General features: G+C 41.5%; 1 protein-coding gene across 1 annotated transcript in view; it reads right to left on the bottom strand.

The window, feature by feature from the left end:
• Nucleotides 1-828: 828 nt before the first annotated feature.
• Nucleotides 829-18,790, bottom strand: part of ST8SIA6 (ST8 alpha-N-acetyl-neuraminide alpha-2,8-sialyltransferase 6) — a 177,178-nt gene continuing 159,216 nt past the window's right edge. The window contains exons 5-8 of the mRNA XM_075552454.1: nucleotides 14,055-14,199; nucleotides 10,220-10,332; nucleotides 5,988-6,080; nucleotides 829-3,392 (exon numbers count right to left, since the gene is read on the bottom strand). Of these exons, the coding sequence (XP_075408569.1) occupies nucleotides 2,924-3,392; nucleotides 5,988-6,080; nucleotides 10,220-10,332; nucleotides 14,055-14,199 (820 nt within the window). The 3' untranslated portion in view covers nucleotides 829-2,923. The remainder of the gene's footprint in view (nucleotides 3,393-5,987; nucleotides 6,081-10,219; nucleotides 10,333-14,054; nucleotides 14,200-18,790) is intronic.

The following is an 18,790-nucleotide window of genomic DNA, read 5'->3' on the forward strand; positions in this document are numbered from 1 at the left end:
TCTCGGAATGCCCATGAGAACCAGAGGCTTCTTGGGTTTTACAGTTAAATGTGGTGTGGCGAATCCACAAAGTTATAGAACGCCACTCCCTCGCCTCCCTTTCTGTTTTAATGTCACCACCACAGAGCAGAGAGAACTGGGATGTCTATTTGACAATGTATAGAGCTGATACGTTATATAAACAAACCCCAGGGTTCACTGTATTTTAGACATCGTCTCAATTTATTTTGAATGAAAACAAAAAAGGTAGATTGCTGGCGTAGCCTAGGGAACGTCGAGAATGCCGTGCTTTACTGGGGAGGAAATGTTAGGACGCGAACCGCATGATGTGCTTGAGACACGTGCACCTCCCCTTCCCTACCTTTTGCCCCAGTGCACCTGAGGACACCGCTGAGAGGCTGGGAGAGTTTCAACGGATAACAGGTAACCCTAAATTGTGGAATCACAACACCTATAGGTCGATCTGAAAGATAAGTGAGAGAGAAAATTAGACGTGCTCTTTTTACCAAATACGCTTAACTAGTGTGAATATCTAGATACGGCCGTTGCCAGCTTCCAAACTTGTTCTTAAGAGGCAGCACAAGCAAGGAACACACTTAAGATGTGTCGGAGGACAGCCTACAGTATTCTCTACAACTTAAACGTTGTTTTCCACAAAAATCGACTGGGGCTTGGGTATCACTGGGACAGGGGTGCTCCTTGATGTCCTGTCATATTGAATACTTCTGGAATCAATGTTCGTGCCACTGACGATCTGTGTTGGTTTCCTAGAGAAACTCCTGTGGGCTTAAATAACGACAGAAAAACAAGTCAGTTCTAAGTGTTCTGAACATATGCACTTTTTATTAAAAATAATGTATAAAGTCTCCAGGTTGAATAGTAAATTATTTATTTCAGTATATTCTATTGCTTTTATTCATCAATAGTATTTTTCCAATATCATAGAAAAGAAAGGTGTATGTTTCTACTTGCCACTGAACATTTTGCAGAGATTATTTGACTAACTCTAAACCATTCATGATTTCTGATCTCATTTGAGAGTCCATTGCTAGTAACACAGCTGTGACATCTCCAACATGGCTGTAACATCTCCAACATGGCTGTGACATCACCAACACAGCTGTGACATCACCAACACGGCGATGACATCACCAACACAGCTGTGACATCATCAACAAGCTGTGACATCACCAACACAGCTGTGACATCATCAACACGGCTGTGACATTATCAACATGGCTGGCAGGTTATTTTAAAGGAATCGAATCTGTTAGGAGCAATAGAGAGCGATGGCTTAGTCAATACTCCCAAAATAATAATAATAATAATAAAAATAAATAAAATAGATTCTATGCTGCAAAAAGCAATTCTCCATTTGGGAATATTTATATATAACCTTCTGATCACTTTATAGAACGAATGAGTTTCATTGCTATAAAAGAACAAACTAAACATAAGCTAAAAATAGTATCACGAATGTCATCGGTAATCAAAGTAAATTAAATGCTTTATCAAAATGAACTATTTACAGAAGAGAGTTCTAACAAACAGACATTTTGGTACACCATAGTAATTTGGCTGAGGTAAGAATTAAACACAGGATTTGTAATTGCTTCACCATGCTGACTCAGTCTGCTCCACCTCTTTTTTCACTCACCTAGGGTGCAGACATTGATGAACAGGAAAGCACACACATAATCATTTATTTAAGTAAAATAATGTATTCAGTAGATGCAGGAATGATCTGCATAATAGGCATTAGCATAATCTAAGGAGCTGTGCAAATGCTAACTTTATTTTTTAACAGTGTCTAAATTATTAGTTTTATTTGCCATGTAAACTTGTATCTCTGCTCGTGGAATTAAGTTTGGTGAATATTTCTGGTATTATTCCCAGTACACAGATAGGGGCTCAACTATCATTCACACAATCGATACCAGGTGTTCCTCAAACTACGGCCCCGTGGGCCACATGGGACCCGCTGAGACCATTTATCCAGCCCGCCGGGTGTTTTTGCCCTGTTTGTTTTTTTACTTTGCTGCAGTATGCATAGGAATTTGTTCATAGTTTTTTTTTCATTAAACTATAGTCGGCCCTCCAATGGGTCCGAGGGACAGTGAACTGGCCCCCAGTTTAAAAAGTTTGAGGACTCCTGCTAGTCTATACCCTACCATCACTTGGTTGGCCACAATTCACCTTCAAATATCTTCATTTCAATACAGCAGAATCAAGAGGAGAGGATTTTGGTCCCTCCATTATCCCTTTTCCTCGACCTAAATTCTTTTGTTTGGTAAAATCTATTCATTTTCTTGGTTTAATTCAAGAACCACCTTTTCTTTGGAGTGTCCCTATGTTCCCCTGAAGGCGATTCAATTATTCCTGCCTTGGTTTCTCACAGTATATTTTAGATATTTTGGTAATTATAACAGTATCATCTGTATCCTAAGTGATGAATGAAACACTTGTCCTTATCTTTCTGTGAGACATAATTACGGATTAGTCATCGCTATATCTCATGTATAGAGCCTTGGTTTAGGGCCTGGCATGGAGTAGTGTTCAATAATCTCTATGTATTTGTAAATCAATGAAGTAAGCTCCAGGCAAGAAAGACTGGATATAGTAAGGAAGTATTCGAGTGTCTAACTCATTGAGTGTCTAACTCATGCCAAACACATATTAAGAATTGTCATAGATGATCATATCTGTATGAGTTAGATACCGTGGGCTCATTTTATAGGGGAAGAAATGGAAGATCGGAACAATTCCATGGCTCGCTTAGGTTGCAAACGAAGTCAATCAAACCAAGGTTTGGGGCTCTTGGTGTTAAATTCTACAACTACTTCCTTGAGTTTTGGGAAGTGTCGCTCATTCCATGATATATAGTATATCTATATTTTCCATTTTGATTTTGAAGACTCTTTACTTAGGCTAGTTCACATTTTCTGAACTGTAACTTGAGTATCCCTTTCACATAAAGTTGGAATATTTGGTTGTATTCTTGGGGCATCTCATGGAAATTTCGTTTAGGCAGCTTATTGTCGTAGTAGTGATGGCTCACAGGTAGATCTTCCACAGTTTTGGAGAAGGGCCAAAATCCATACAGCTTCACGTGTTTACACAGCTCCATCGCAACACTGGCGACCATCAAGCCCGATGACAGGCGGTATCCTGTCACCCCTTTAGTTCTCCAGAAGAGGGCCAGCTGTCTCAGGTACGTGGGATGGAAAAACAGAACCTTCTGCCTTGCTTTCGACTGATTCAGTGTGAGGTGCACGCGCAGCGAGGCAGCGGTGTTGGCCCTGAAGGAGAATGCTGGCAGAAGGAGGAACGCATCGCCGTAGGTTTCAATATCCTCCAGGAACTCTGCTTTCTTTTCCTTTAAGTTCCTGTATCTGCCAAATTAAAAATAATAACGATGAAAACAATCGTGATCAAAGTAGCCGCTTTGGTGAGATGAGGCTGGATTTACCACTGGTCAAAACACTGCACCGCTCATATTACCGTACACAAAAGAGACGCACTGTGGATTCAGAGAAATTCATTCATGGAAAACTGAACGCACCGAACTCACTCCATCAAGTGGATTCTAACTCCGTGATGCTAGAGAACGGGGTAGAACCGCCTCTGTGAGTTTCCAAGGCTGTACCTCTTCACGGAAGTCGGAAATCTCATCTCTCTTCCGTGAATCAGCTGATGGTTTCGAATGACTGGCATTGTGGGTAGCAGCCCAATGCCTTACCTCCGTACCACCAAGTCTCCTCATTCATGTAAGCAACATGTAAATATCATGAGATGACCTTTCATCTCTCTTTGTTAGTACATCTAGGCTTTCAATGTCTACCTTTGTACCCTTAAGGGCCAGCCACTTCTATTGTCATGTTATTTTCCAACTCAGTAATTTCGCCCCCTAGGATTTGTTGTGTGATGTTGAAATATCTTTCCAAACTAATCATGATAATATGTGAAGGACAGCACCCTTGAAAAACCTAGTGGTATTTAAAAATTAATGGAACTATGTCTATGGTGTGTACACCGTTCATACATGTTACTGAAAGACATACTGGTATTTAAAAATTAATGGAACTATGTCTATGGTGTGTACACCGTTCATACATGTTACTGAAAGACATACTGGTATTTAAAAATTAATGGAACTATGTCTATGGTGTGTACACCGTTCATACATGTTACTGAAAGACATACTGGTATTTAAAAATTAATGGAACTATGTCTATAATGTGTACACCGTTCATACATGTTACATCAAAGTAAAATTTCCTGTAGACAACTCAAACCACATCTATGAGAGTGTATATAGAAGCTTAAATTTCCTCCATGCCTTATGAGATCTTTATATGTAGGACTGATATTATACCGTGTTGTAATCAGCAGCTATCAAGTCACATCTGACTGATAGTGACCCTCTTTGAAGAACGGAGCAAAACACAGCCTGATCCTGCTCCATCTGAATCGTTGTTACGTTTGAGCCCCTTGTTGGAACCGCGGTGTGAATTCATCTGGTCAAGGATCTTCCTCTTTCACATCAACCCATTACTACACTGGCGGCATCGTGGTTACACACGGGGCTGTAGTCCCGAAGGTCCGCAGTTCGACATCAGCAGCCGCTCCTCGGGAGAAAGATGGGGCTCTCTACTGCTTTAGACCATTAGAGTCTTTGGAACTACAGGGGGCAGTTCTTCCTCTGTCCCACCAGGTCACTATGAGTTGGCACCAATTCAATGGCCGGGAGGAAGAGCCTTACTTTACAGAACATGATGTCCTCCTTGAGAGACTAGTCTTTCCTGAAAACATATCCAAAGTACGTCAGATGAAGTCTCACCATGCTCGCCTCCAAGGAGCACTCCGGCCATACTTCTCCCACAACGGGTCGATTTGTCCTTCTGGAAGTGCCAGTGTGGGGGCTTTTAATATACTTTTTAAACACACAAGTCACTACCACAGTGCGACAAACTATGCTTCAGTAGGTATTAAATGGTGGGCTAAAGGTAGGCAGTTCAAACCCCACCAGCAGCTCCCAAGGAGCGACTTGAGGCTGTTTGCTCTCAGAATGATTGACTGCCTCTGAAACGCTGTAGCAGCTATGAATCCAAAACAACTCAGAGTTAGGGGTGGATTTAGGAAATATACTCAAAAGCACTGTAGTATGTGCTTAAAAAGGAAGCTTTGGGGAAGAAGCTGGTACTACATTTTATTTATTTTCTGAAGATCTACTAGAATCATTTATGGAGCATACTTAATTACCAGTCATTTCGGGTAAACTCATGTGTGGGAGTTTTATTAACCAACGAATTATTTGTAGCAGCATTGTACCACCGCATGTAATAATAACATTAAAAAATATAGCACACATTATTTTTTGCTAATAAACTATCCAGAGGGAATATCTGAAAAAATATAGTGTTAAACAACTTCCCAAAGGGGAAACTATTTAGTCAGACCTATTGAGGTCTTTCTCTCTGAAGTTTCTAAAGTGACTAAGGTTTTCTTCTCCACGAAAATGCCAACCTGTCAAAAGAATAATACTAAGATTCTAAAAAAAATTTCAAAAAATAGTACCTCCCCTACATAATTATTAAAAAAGAAGAGATAAGTTCTCATTTTATTAACGTTTTTTCCAGGACCTCAAATTCACAGCTGAAATGCACCCAGTATGCATAGAACATCAAAAATGCAAACGCAGTCTTAACTGTTTTCTCAAAAGGCCCTCCAGCTGTCCTGCAAGTCAGTCTCGGCTGTAAACTTGGGGCTTAGGCTATGAAACCTGCTGCTGTGTTGTTGGAGGCTCTGGCCACAAAGCCCATGTGAGAGGAGGGCTGACGCATTGGGCTTGCTGCTTCTTCCTCAGCGTGTCCAGGTGTCTTCAAACAGACGGCCAGCTACTTAACCATTGTGCCACCAGGGGTCCTTGTGAAGCACGCTAAACAATGATAACCAAAAAAAGTCTGAGTAACCGGGGAGATACTTACTTCAGTGCTATGATACTGGGATTCACAGTCACAAGATTTGTTTTCCTGCCAACATCTCTGCTTTTATTTCCTGTTGTTGGGGGAAGGTTACATCTGGAATTTGGAAGGAAAAATATTTCAAGACACAACTTGCCCAAAACAAGTGCGCACCAACCCATACCGATGATCTTTATCTTTCTTGCGATAGATCATATTCCTCCTGGGAAATCCTCGGAGTCCACAGGACGGAAATCTAAAACCGTTCAACATGCTCCAAACTCTTAGTTAATACTCGACTAGAGCATAAGATACATGAATTAGATACATGTTTTATAAGGGTCAGAATCAGAAATGGCAATTACACCTGCTTAGTATTTTCAGAATTCATAATCCCTTTATTCCAGAAGTTGTGTTTATGTTGGTTATATTCCAACAATGATAACATCACCAGTTCAGAGATTTTTTTTAAACTGATGTATTGTGATGGACACTACAGTGACACATTGTCACAGAGTGATTCAGAAGGAAAGGTACGACTGATAAATGAACCCCCGGTCTCCGGATTCCCATATGAACATTTATTTCACCAATTATGCAGTTAATGAATAAATCTCTGACGCTGATGCTCTCGTCTGTCTTGGAGTGCTGATTTGTTTTAAAATTGGAAAACAAATTAAAAATTGTAATTCTGAGTCGTTTCTGTCTCATCACAAAAAGTTGTTTATGACTCCCGAAGTGCCATTTGTGAAATTTCAAGTAGACTCTTTCTTTAAAGGACATAAAAAAGAGAACATATCTGAATACCGCCTTAAAGAAAGCTGCTGGGCGTGGACATGCTCTGCAACACGACAGCGCCTGAAATACTCCATTCCTCGCTTTAAGAGATATGTACACACATGAACCACGCGCTTCGCCGGCAGACAAAAACTGAGCAAGGCACCCTGGGGTTGGGTGACACCAATTATAGATCTAAAAGTCCGAACGTCCCTTCATGGAATCAATTCTGACTCAGAGAACAGAGCAGAACTGCCCCTGTGGGTTTCCCAGACTGTAAATCTTGACAGGCTTGGAAAGCCTCATTTTTCTCCCATGGAGCAGTGAGCTGACAAGTTCAAGCTGCTGACCTTGAGGTTAGCAGCCCAGTGCGTCATTCGGTACACCACCAAAGGTCCTAACATGGTAGGAGGTCACAAAATGACCGGCTTAGTGGCTTGCCTGTTACAAATCTTCTTTCTAGAACAAAGACATATTTATCTGGGGAATCAGAAGGCACTGTCGATATAGTGTTGTAGGGAAGAGCTAGGGAAAATATTAGCTATGCACAATAGAGTAGGAAAACCAGAGTCTCTGGGGTACAAAATGTTAACATGCTCTGCTATTAACCAAAAAGTTGGATATTAAAGTCTACCCAGAGGCACCTTGCAAGGAAGTTCTGGAGATCTACTTCCAAAATATCGGTCACTGAAAACTCTTTGGAGCTCATTTCTATTCTGACATGAGTCTTCAATGAGGAGAGGCAGGAAAGCCACTCACCAACGATAGGTCTCCCTTCTACACTTAATTCATAGTCCCCAAACATTGATGAAAACAATAAAGAACAGTCAACAGCTTCCAGATTATTGTATAAACTATGAACCTTCGTAGCCAAAAGGCAGCACAGGCTTGAAACATAAACAAATTTAAATGGCGCCAAGCACATCCGATTCTTATTTTGCTTTGTATTTCACAAATCTAACTACAAAGGGAGCTCTATCTTCTAAAAAAATCCTAGCATCAGTGTATGAGGAATCCAGATGCAAGCAATTACGTTAGTTACAAATGAAATAGCTGCCCAGATTTTGATTAGTTTTTAAAACTATACTGATCTTTTCTGTATTTGCTTTTAAGTCAAATCAATGTTTAGGTATAACACCCAATAGAGATGCTTTGGGAATTATTTATCTTCATGATGGTTTTTCCATATCGAGCACTTGGACAAAATGGCTAAATCGTTCAAGTATTGGCTATTTTAACCTTAATCATGAAGGGCGCATTCAATGATCGTTACACTGCCAGGTCTGTTCTGTTCCCTTATGACTCTCGGCATAATTTTGTGAAATGAGATTAGCGCAAGGGGGGAGCTATTTACCGAATCCTGGGGTTTCTTTTTCACTTGCTAAAAACGGCACCAATAAGTCAATAGGAATCAAAGGATCTCCTCTGATATATGAAATCATTGCTCCTACCACAGGCGGACACAGACTGCTATTTACTCTTTTTAAAAAGTGCTTTCCCAGTGAAATTCATCCTCAGATGGATGAATCCTCTCCCCGCCGTACTCAGAAAGTGGAAATGCTTTGCAGCCTGGCATATTAGCATGAGGCACACACAGACCCGTCTTATCATGTTAGTTTAGTTTCTGTGTTTCCAAGCGAGCTGGTGCTGAGATAGAAACATTTTCAAAGACCGGCATTATGAGCGGCACAAAACTTTCTTAATTTAAAGCCGGCTAACTAAATACACAGGGAGGTTAAACGGGTGCATATTCTAGATCACAATATTCCCCAAACGTTATCTGAGAACAACGCTTCCTAGAAAAGCTCTGTTTGGAAAAATAATGAACGTTTGCAAGATCAGGTGAGCCTGAAAAACGTGACTGCAGTCAGGATGGCAATGTACCCCTGGCAATACTGAGTCTCCGACAGGCCTGGCAATAATTGTGATTTCACCCAGCATTTCTGATAAGTGCCTGACCAGAGCACACGTTTGATTTCTGGTAAATATTCTGAGGACCGTCTGCAGACTATCTGGATCATCTGTACAAATGAGTCACACAGCTCAAAGGTCAAACTGGGAGGTCTTTCTTTAGAGCGACAACAACAAACCTGCTCTCCTCACGGTGACGCCAAGTTGTCTGACCTCACGTGCTTCGCAGGAGAAATGCTCCCTCCACTTTTTGTGGTTTCTATCTGTGGGTAGCTTCCAGGTTGGTGGTTCCCACTCACTAGGAGCTCCATGGGAGGAAGACCAGACTATCCACTCCAGGGACAATTTACAGCCTCAGACGCCCTAGAGAGAGTCTCTCTGCTTTGACTTCAACTCAATGGTAGTGGGCTTGGGTTTTTAGGGTTCTTTAACTTTCTTGTGTGGAACCTCTGGACAGTTTGGAACCACCAACATCTTAGGTCAGTCGCTAACTGCAAATAGTTTGCATGACTTGACCATGTTATCTCGTTAATATAGCCATTTGGGACATTGGGCCTCCACTCAAGTATTCCCTAAATGCAAGAACACTTTGTTCTACTGAACTGGAATTCCATGATGCTCACCTTCCCGACATGATTGCTGAAGACAAATGGGTGCATAAACAAATGTGGTGAAGAAAGCTGATGGTGCCCGGCTATCAAAAGATATAACATCTGGGGTCTTAAAGGCTTGAAGGTAAACAAGTGGCCATCAAGCTCAGAAGTAACAAAGCCTGCATGGAAGAAGCACACCAGCCTGTGTGATCATGAGGTGTTGATGGGATCAGGTATGAGGCATCAAAGAACAAAAAAATCATATCATTGTGAATGAGGGGGTGTGCAGATTGGGGACCTGAAGCCCATCTCTAGGCAACTGGACATCCCCTAACAGAAGGGTCTTGGGGAGGAGGCAAGCTAGTCAGGGTACAGTATAGCGATGATGAAACATGCAACTTTCCTCTAGTTCTTAAATGTTTCCTCCTTCCCACTATCATGGTCCCAATTCTACCTTGCAAGTCTGGCTAGACCAGAGGATGTACACTGGTACAGATAGAAACTGGAAACACAGGGAATCCAGGACAGATGATCCCTTTAGGACCAATGGTAAGAGTGGCAATACCGGGAGGGTTGAGGGAGGGTAGGGTAGAAAGGGGGAACTGATCACAAGGATCTGCATATAACCTCCTCCCTGGGGGATGGACAACAGAAAAGTGGGTGAAGGGAGATGTCGAACAGTGTAACACATGACAAAATAATAATAACCTATAAATTTTCAAGGGTTTATGAGGGAGGGGGAATGAGGAGGGAAGGGAAAATGAGGAGTTGATACCACGGGCTCAAGTAGAAACAAATGTTTTGAGAATGATGAAGGCAACAAATGTTCAAATGTGCTGACACACAATGGGTGTACATATGGATTGTGATAAGAGTTGTACGAGTCCCCAATAAAATGATTAAAAAACAAACAGACAAACAGAAAAATAGCCATCTGCTCTTCTGTTGCAGAGAAATCAAACTGGCAGGTCTTACCGGAAAACAAAGTCAGCTTTATCGATTTCAGGTCCACAGAGAGACTGATTCAGAATCCCTCCATTTCCAACCACTGCACATTGATTATAAGGGTGCTCCACAAAAGGCTGGGCCTATCAGGAGAAAGTGGGGGGGGAAAAAGATCCTTTAACTATTTTTCCTTGCATCGCCATAAAACAGCAGCCAAGCAATACTGGTAGGTTAACCTGAACAAAGAATGAGAAGTATCAGTCACGGCAGCACTGCCTTTGATGAACTTAGGCTAAAACAAACAAACAAACAAACAAACAAACAAACACACTCACTGCCATCGGTTGATTCTGACTAGTAGTGACCCTATAGGACGGAGCAGAACTGCCCTTTGTGGGTTTCCAAGACTGTGAATCTTTACTGGAGTAGAAAGTCTGGGTTTTCTCCCCGTCAGCAGGTGGTGGTTTAGAACTGCAGACCTTTTGGCTTAGCAGCCCAACACGTACCCCACTATGCCCCCAGGGCTCCTCTGATGAACTTAAAGCGACTAATACGAAGCGACATGTCCAACGCTCAATAGAAAGTAAATGTCTAGAAAAGAACAACGGTGATATATGTACAGATATGTCTGATACAACTGATGGATGTATGGATTGTAATACGAGTTGTAAGAGCCCCCAATAAAATGATCTTTTAATTAAAAAGAAGCAAGTGACATGTAAAAGTAAGCTCCATTTCTCTCAAATGGAATGTGCATCCATAATATAATAGATAATGTATTCAATAACATAAACTATAATGCAGTTGACCCTGGAACAACGTGGGGATTGGGGATGACAGAACAGAGTTCCACTTGGTTTAAAAGCAAAAAGATGTGTGTCGGGGTTGTAACCTTTTACCGGACTTATTCAATCTGTAAGCTGAGCAATATTCCAAGAAGCTGGACTAGAGAAAGACTAACGAGGCATCAAGAATACAGCAATCCTGGATAATGAGTAATTATGGGCAAAGAAAAATTGATGTCTTTGAATTATGACATGGTGGGAAAAAATTGGCTTTACCATGGATTCCCAAATCTGTAGTGCAAGAAGTACAGCCAGAATGTTCTTTAGAAGAGAGGATGTTGACACTTCATCTCATGTACTTTGGACATGTTACCCGGAGGGGCTAGTTCCTGAAGGTGAACTTCCTGCTTGGTAAATTAGAGAGTCAGCCCCATAGAGGAACAGTCTCAGTAAAGTGGATGGACACAGTCGTTGCAACAATGGGCTCAAGCACAGCAAAGATTGTAGAGATGGAGGCTTCTATTGTGCTGTCACTGTGAGCGGAATCAACTTACCAGCACCACCAACAAAGCAGATGCATGTCGCTGACTTGGCAAATGCTGTGAATCAAAACACTTCCTGCCCCAGTCATTTCCCTAGCACCATTGGCAGCATTCTGGGCAGTTGGTCACAGCTTAGCAGGCCAACGGGTACCCCAAGGCTGCCATCTATCCCCGAGACTAGATCTGGGAGATGTCAAGCTAGCAAAGAGAGCTCTGTTTCAGTACCTCTAGATTTTTAAGCTTACTGACTTTTGAAATTAAAAATGGATAGTGATTATTAGGAGTCTGGGGGGCACAGTGGCCACATCAGCCATTCCATGAAAGAAAGAAAGAAAGAAAGAAAGAAAGAAAGAAAGAAAGAAAGAAAGAAAGAAAGAAAGAAAGAAACGACTTACTAAAGATTACAGTTGACTGCTATTGTTTTTTTCGCAGTTCTGTCAAGTCTATGCACAACACATTTGTTGCTGTGTTGAACCCATTGTTGTGGCCACTCTATCAAGCTAGCTCATTGAAGCTCTTCTTATTTTTTTGCTGTCCCTCGACTTTCCCAAGCAGGATGTCCTTCACCAGGGACTGGTCTCTCTTGATAATATTTCCAAAGGATAGAAGAAGAAATCTCGCCATCCTTTCTTCTAAGGAGCAATGCAGCTATATTTCTTCCAAGATAGGTTTTTTATTTTTTAAATTCTTCCGGCAGTCCACAGTACTGCCAAACTACATTTATAGCCTTACAATCCTACAGCTAACACTTCACTCTGCCGGATAGGGTAGCCAAGAGCTGAACTTAGCATGACAGCAATGGGTTTTGGTCAATGGGTTACAGTGCTTATTGCGTGACTTTCACGCATTGAATCCACATAATAACTTTGTGAGCATTTTACAGATTGGAATATGGAGGCAAGAGTTGGTGTAACCACGAGAAAGTAGCCCAGCTGGGATTTGAACTTAGGCAGTCTGCTCTAGACTTGCCAGGTGCCATCAAATCCATTCTAATTCGTAACGACTTGATGTGTGCAAAGTAGAACTGTTGCCTAGAGTTTTTCAGGAACACATCACCCGTCCTATTTCCCAAGGCACATCTGGGTGGATTGAACCACCCATGTATCGACCAGTGGTCAAGTATTTAACTATGTGCATAACCCAGAGGCTCCTCCAGAGTCCAACGCTGTGAACCACGACACGTCACAAAGCTTCTCCCTACTTCAAAGACTAAAATGCTCACTTCATTAGGTGACTTATTTTCCTATAGCTCCGCAATGCCTAGCATAATGCTTACCTCTTAAATGAATGGTACCCAGTTACTTCAGGCTACTTCTAGCTAAAGATGTCTTCAGGCAGTGTTTACTAAATGGTACTACAATAAATTCTGAACGTTGCAGATAAGGTAGGATGTAAAAATGCAAATACGCTCTTTATGGTACAACAGAGAAGCTTATGGAGGGAAACATATTTCAAATTAAGCACTCAAATTAATGAGCACTCTTCTGTGGTTCCTTGGTCAGTCGAGGGTAAATACATCCATATGCCTTGGGATCTTATGTTCAGTAAGAGTCTCAATAAATCTGTACAAAGACCTTCCCCTAAGCTAAGCCTTCTAAAAACTGTAAATGTGCAACAGCTCACCAGAAAGCTTAGAGTCAGGCTAGTTGGAAAGCCAATTTTGTTGTTTTTCTTCTCAAGTCACTTGACAACCAAGTCTTACGGAGCAAGTTTCCACATGTCACCTAGCCAAGAGCATCATTGCAAGCTGGTGGGGGATATGCTTCCATGTGTTTTTTTGTAGCTTCTCTTAAACCACTTATCTAGGGTTTTTTTTTTATCATATTGACTTGGGGAAAGTATTTTTCATCAAGTTATGAAAAGATACCAGAGAGAATAAGTTAAGCAATGTCATGGTCCTTATGAAAATCGTTTCCAGATTTGGGTTTATCCTAAGGTATTTATCTCTTCTCACTTTGTGAAATGATAACACACTGTGTCATGCACCTATTTGCCTAGTCAACCAATATGTACTGAGTATACACATAAATCTGTTCCCAGGGATGTTCTAGAAACTTGAGATCTATTGGTCAGCATATCAAACAAAATCTCTCTCTTAAGGAAGTTACATTTATTCTCCACAGATGCTTACATATTTCTTTCCAAAAGATGTGTCACATCTTTGTGAAGGAATTGATTTAGCAACTGAAATGCACAACAGGAAGATTCTCATTTCAGGTGAAAAGTTGTCATCTTCACAAGTCTGGCAATGACTATGCAGAGATCCCAAGTACCTCATCTCATTCAACAGTGAGTCAGAAGAACTTGAGCACTCAGGCCAACCATGACTTATGTTACAAATATCATTCCCTGGCGAGACTCCTACCTTCCAAATGATTTCTTCCACGTGGCCTGTAATTCACATTTTTAAAGACCATTACGGAGTATGGAGCTTTCATTAATTCATTAAAGCCTATGTCAAGTGTCAAGTAGCAACTCAGAGTGAGAAGATTTACCAAGGATGGTGACACAAAGCACCCACACCAACTCTCCACTCACCACGGGAAGCATATTAAAGATGTATTCTCCAATCTGGATAATTTTCTTATTGTCCACCTCGTAACTCATTTGACTCCCAACTGGAGTGTTATTTTGAGACATGACGAAGTTGTGGACGGCATCACAACAGGAAGTAAGCTCTGCCCTGTGCAGAATGAGAACAAACATGAGCCAAGAAGCAGGATTACGAAACCTAAAAATAGAGCCAACCATGGATCATGCTAAAGAGGATCTGGCCCCATGGGCTTTCCGAAAGAAGATAAATCATTCTGAAAGGTGCCATTTTTGTCCCATTCAATCCTTACTAGCCCTTGATGGCAGAATGGTGACTTGGAAGAGCAAAATGGTAAAGAATGTTCAAATATATACTCAGGGAGCAGGGAAGGCCCCCCAACTTGTGGGAAAGTACTAATAGCTTTCAATTCCCTTCCAGTAATACAGTTTAACATTAACGTAAAAAGATGACATACCACACAGTGAATACTTTGTATTAATTACTCAATATAGAAACTAAATTAAGACTATTATTTAACATAATCATCAAAGCAATATTCAATCATATATGATGTGAAAAGTCCAGTTGAAAGGGAAGCATTTAGTACAGTGAGTTTTTAAGTGAAGAAAATTTAAAGTTGTTATGCCTATACATTGGCCAATAATATAGTAACTCAGCCCCAAGCAGTTCTTCAAAACTAATACCATACTGTGGGCTGAAACATTAGAATGTAGACCCGGGAAGGTCCTTCCAGAGATCATGTGAGTTAGCCCTCAATCTCAAGTAAGCAAATATAGCAATTATATTTTGTTTATGTTTTTCTCGAGGGTAGCAGATTCCAGAGGCTCTTCTGACACAGGTAAAGTCAGCCTTGCAGTCAAATTAGTCATCCATCTGCACAACTGACATATTTCTTAATTAAATCCATTTTCCTGTTAGATTTCCGGAGAATCTGCTCTAAAACTATCCCAGGTAATTGAGTCTAGTCCTTAAACACCACCTTTGACCTTTTCATCTTGAAGGGTTTAGAGAAACCCCTTTTTCCTCCACAACAGTCCCAGGACCAGTTTTCCATTTAGTTTAGTCATCTTATTTTATCTTTCCATTTTTACTAATTGCTCCATTTCACTTGAAAAGAAGTATCAAATCTGGATCTAATCAGTGCAAAGGGCAGTAAGTACTCTCAGCACGTACTCAATATCTACTGACGTCAAGTGGATGCTGACTTACAACGACCCGATCGCCTGATGAGGCAGGGCAGAACTGCCCCTGTGGGGTTCCGAGAATATAAACATTTATGGAAGTGAAATGTCTCATCTTTCTCCCACAGAGAGGTTGGTGGTCTCAAACCGTTAACTTTGCTGCTAGCAGCTCAACTAAAAACTATTCTGCCATCAGGCATCTTTACTCAACTCGTAGAGCGAGGTGTGGTGGTCTGAGACTGTGGCGGTCAGTGCTGACAGACTCACTAGAGCCATAGGTGATTCTACCTCATTCCATACATTTATTCGTTCGGAGTTCCGAAGGGTATACTTTAGTACATGTTTCCACTCAATTGCAAACTACGATAGTGCTCCAATTTGTTATGGTCATTTTGAATTATAGCCTACTCTTACTGAAGTTCAGAAATTATCAGGATATATTGGCATACTACCTGCATTCCAAAGGCAAGGGTTTAAATCATTTTTACCTGCGAATTTATTTCATTCCACTAAGTACATTCTTCTTAATTGAATTGTATCACCTGCCTATTATTCCTTTCTGTGTTTCAGAACCAAAATTTCTAACAGAGTTCATGAAGATTAGCAAAAGCAAAAATGAAAAAGAAATGATGTTTAGTTAAAAGATGCTATAGTTCCTATGATAAATTCCATTTAATGGCTACTCAAGTGATAGTATTGTAGAATCAGAAATAAGTTTATCCTTTAAAAAATCATTTTATTGGGTACTCTTACAGCTCTTATAACATTCCGTACATCAATTGTATCAAGCATATTTATACATATGTTGCCATCATCATTTCCTAAACATTTTCTACGGGAGCCCTTGGTATAAGCTCCTCTCTTTTCTCCTCCCTTCCCCCGCCTCCCACCCTGGTGAATCCTTGATCAATTATACATTGTTATTATTTTGTATCCAAGTTTATCATTTTAAAGTCATCCTGTATTTAGTTTAGCATTCAAGTATACTCACTTCTTAAAGGAACATTACATCATCAAAAACACTAGCAGAGCATCCCTTGTGCCATTTTACACAAATAGATTTTCTAAAATGATATTTTGTATAATTTATCATGAAACAAAGATTCAATTTCAGCATATCTATTAATCCAAAAACACGGGTTTTCTCCTTTTTTTATCTTTTAAACTCTTTTATTAGGGACTCATACAACTCATCACAATCCATACATACATCAATTGTGTAAAGCACATTTGTACGTTCATTGCCCTCATCATTCTCAAAACATCTGCTCTCCACTTACGCCCTTGGCATCAGGTCCTCATTTTTCCCCTCCCTCCCTACTCCCCGCTCCCTCATGAACCCTTGATAATTTATAAATTATTATTATTATTGTGTCATATCTTGCCCTGTCCGACATCTCCCTTCACCCACTTCCTTGTTGTCTGTCCCCCGGGGAGCAGGTCACATGTAGATTCTTGTAATCGGTTCCCCCTTTCCAACCCACCCTCCCAGTATCGCCACTCACACCACTGGTCCCAAAGGGACCATCCGACCCAGACTCCCTTGGCTCCCAGCTCCTATCTGCACCAGTGTACATCCTCTGGTCTAGCCAGACTTGGACGGTAGAATTCGGATTGTGATAGTTGGGGGGTGGGGGAAGAATTTAGGAACTAAAGGAAAACTGTATTTTTGATCGTTGTTGCATTGCACCCTGACTGGCTCCTCTCCTCCCCAAGACCCTTTTGTAACGGGATGTCCAGTGCCCTACAAATGGGCTTTGCGTCTCCACTCTGCACTCCCCGCCTCATTCGCTATGGTAAGATTTTTTGTTCTGATGATGCCTGATACCTGATTCTTTTGACATCTCGTGATCGCACAGGCTGGTGTGCTTCTTCCATGTGGGCTTTGTTGCTTCTGAGCTAGATAGTTGCTTGTTTACCTTTAAGCCTTTAAGACCCTAGACACTTTATCTTTTGATAGCTGGGCACCATCAGCTTTCTTCGCCACATTTGCTTATGCACCCATTGGTTTTCAGCGATCATATCATGGAGGTGAGCACACAATGATATGCTATTTTGATCTTTGATGCCTGATAACTGATCCCTTCAGCACCTCGTGATCACACAGGCTGGATGTTTCTTCCATGTGGGCTTTGTTGCTTCTGAGTTAAATGGCCACTTGTTTACCTTCAAACCTTTAAGACCCCAGACACTATGTCTTTTGGTAGCCAGGCACCATCAGCTTTCTTCATCACATTTGCTTATTCACCCGCTTTATCTTCAGCGGTTTTGTCGGGAAGGTTAGCATGACAGAATGCCAATTTAATAGAAGACAGTATTCTTGCATTGAGGGAGTACTTGAGTGGAGGCTCAATGTCCTTCTACCTTAATACCAAACCTATAAATATATGCACATAGATATATTTCCCTATCCTAATATATAAATGTATTTACATAAGTACATGTCTTTATCTAGACCTCTATAAATGCCCTTTGCCTTTCAGCTCTTTCCTCTATTTCCTTTGACTTTCCTCCTGCCCCACTATCATGCTCAGTCCCCACTAGGGTTTCAGCAATTCCTCTTGGTTACATTACCCTTGATCATGCCCTACCAGGCCTCCCACACCCTCCTCACCACCAATTTGGGTCACTTGTTGTTCCCTTGTCCATTTCCCTCCACCTCCCCCTCTCTCATGTCCCCCCAGAACTGTCGATCCATTGTTTCCACCTCCAGATTGTTCATCCAACCTATCTTATTTAGACAGACCTGCAGAGATAATAACATGCACAAAAACAAGACAGAGCAAAACCAAGCAACAATATACAACAAAAATAACAACAACAAAACAATGACAAAAACAAAACATAACAAGAAAGAAAAGCTTGTATTAGTTCAAGGATTTTTTGCTGGCCTTTAGGAGTGTTTTCCAGTCCAGTCTGTTGGGGCACCATGTCCTGACCCCAAAGTCCACCTTCAACATTCACTGGGGACCCCGCCGCTCCATTCCCTTGCTGTTCTGTTGCACCCCCTTAGTGTTTTGCCTTGGTGTGGCAGGATCAGAGTGGGTGCAATTCCCACACTGTGTCTTTGGTGTTGTCCCCTGTAGGGCTATGGGTCAGTGAAGGGCGTTATGTCATAGTGAGGCCGGCCATGTGGTCCTCTCTGTCGACTGGCTTCTCTAATTGGGAACATTGTCCTCAAGGCCTGGTGGGCCAGGCTATGCTCCACTCTCTCCTCCTCCCCCTTCATCTGCTCCCGTGTGCTCCGATCAGTTATGTCCCTCTCCTGGAGTGGCAGATTGAATGCTGTCCTTTGAAATAAATTATTCTGGTGGGGAGGGGCAGGCATCCACTTAGTAGTTGGGATTGGGGCCGGCCCCCCAGACGTCTCCACTGGTTCCCTACTCCATGTCGGCATGTTAAAAACACAAGTTTTCAAACAGAACGAAGCGTGGAAAGAATTGTACATTGAAAATTTGAAAAACCACCTGGTAGATTCTGCAGTGAGATTTTGCCTCTGCTGTATTGACTGTTGAGTGTCTGGTACATGAGAGCAAGTA

This window comes from Tenrec ecaudatus, chromosome 6, assembly GCF_050624435.1.
Source record: "Tenrec ecaudatus isolate mTenEca1 chromosome 6, mTenEca1.hap1, whole genome shotgun sequence".
Classification (NCBI taxonomy): domain Eukaryota; kingdom Metazoa; phylum Chordata; class Mammalia; order Afrosoricida; family Tenrecidae; genus Tenrec; species Tenrec ecaudatus.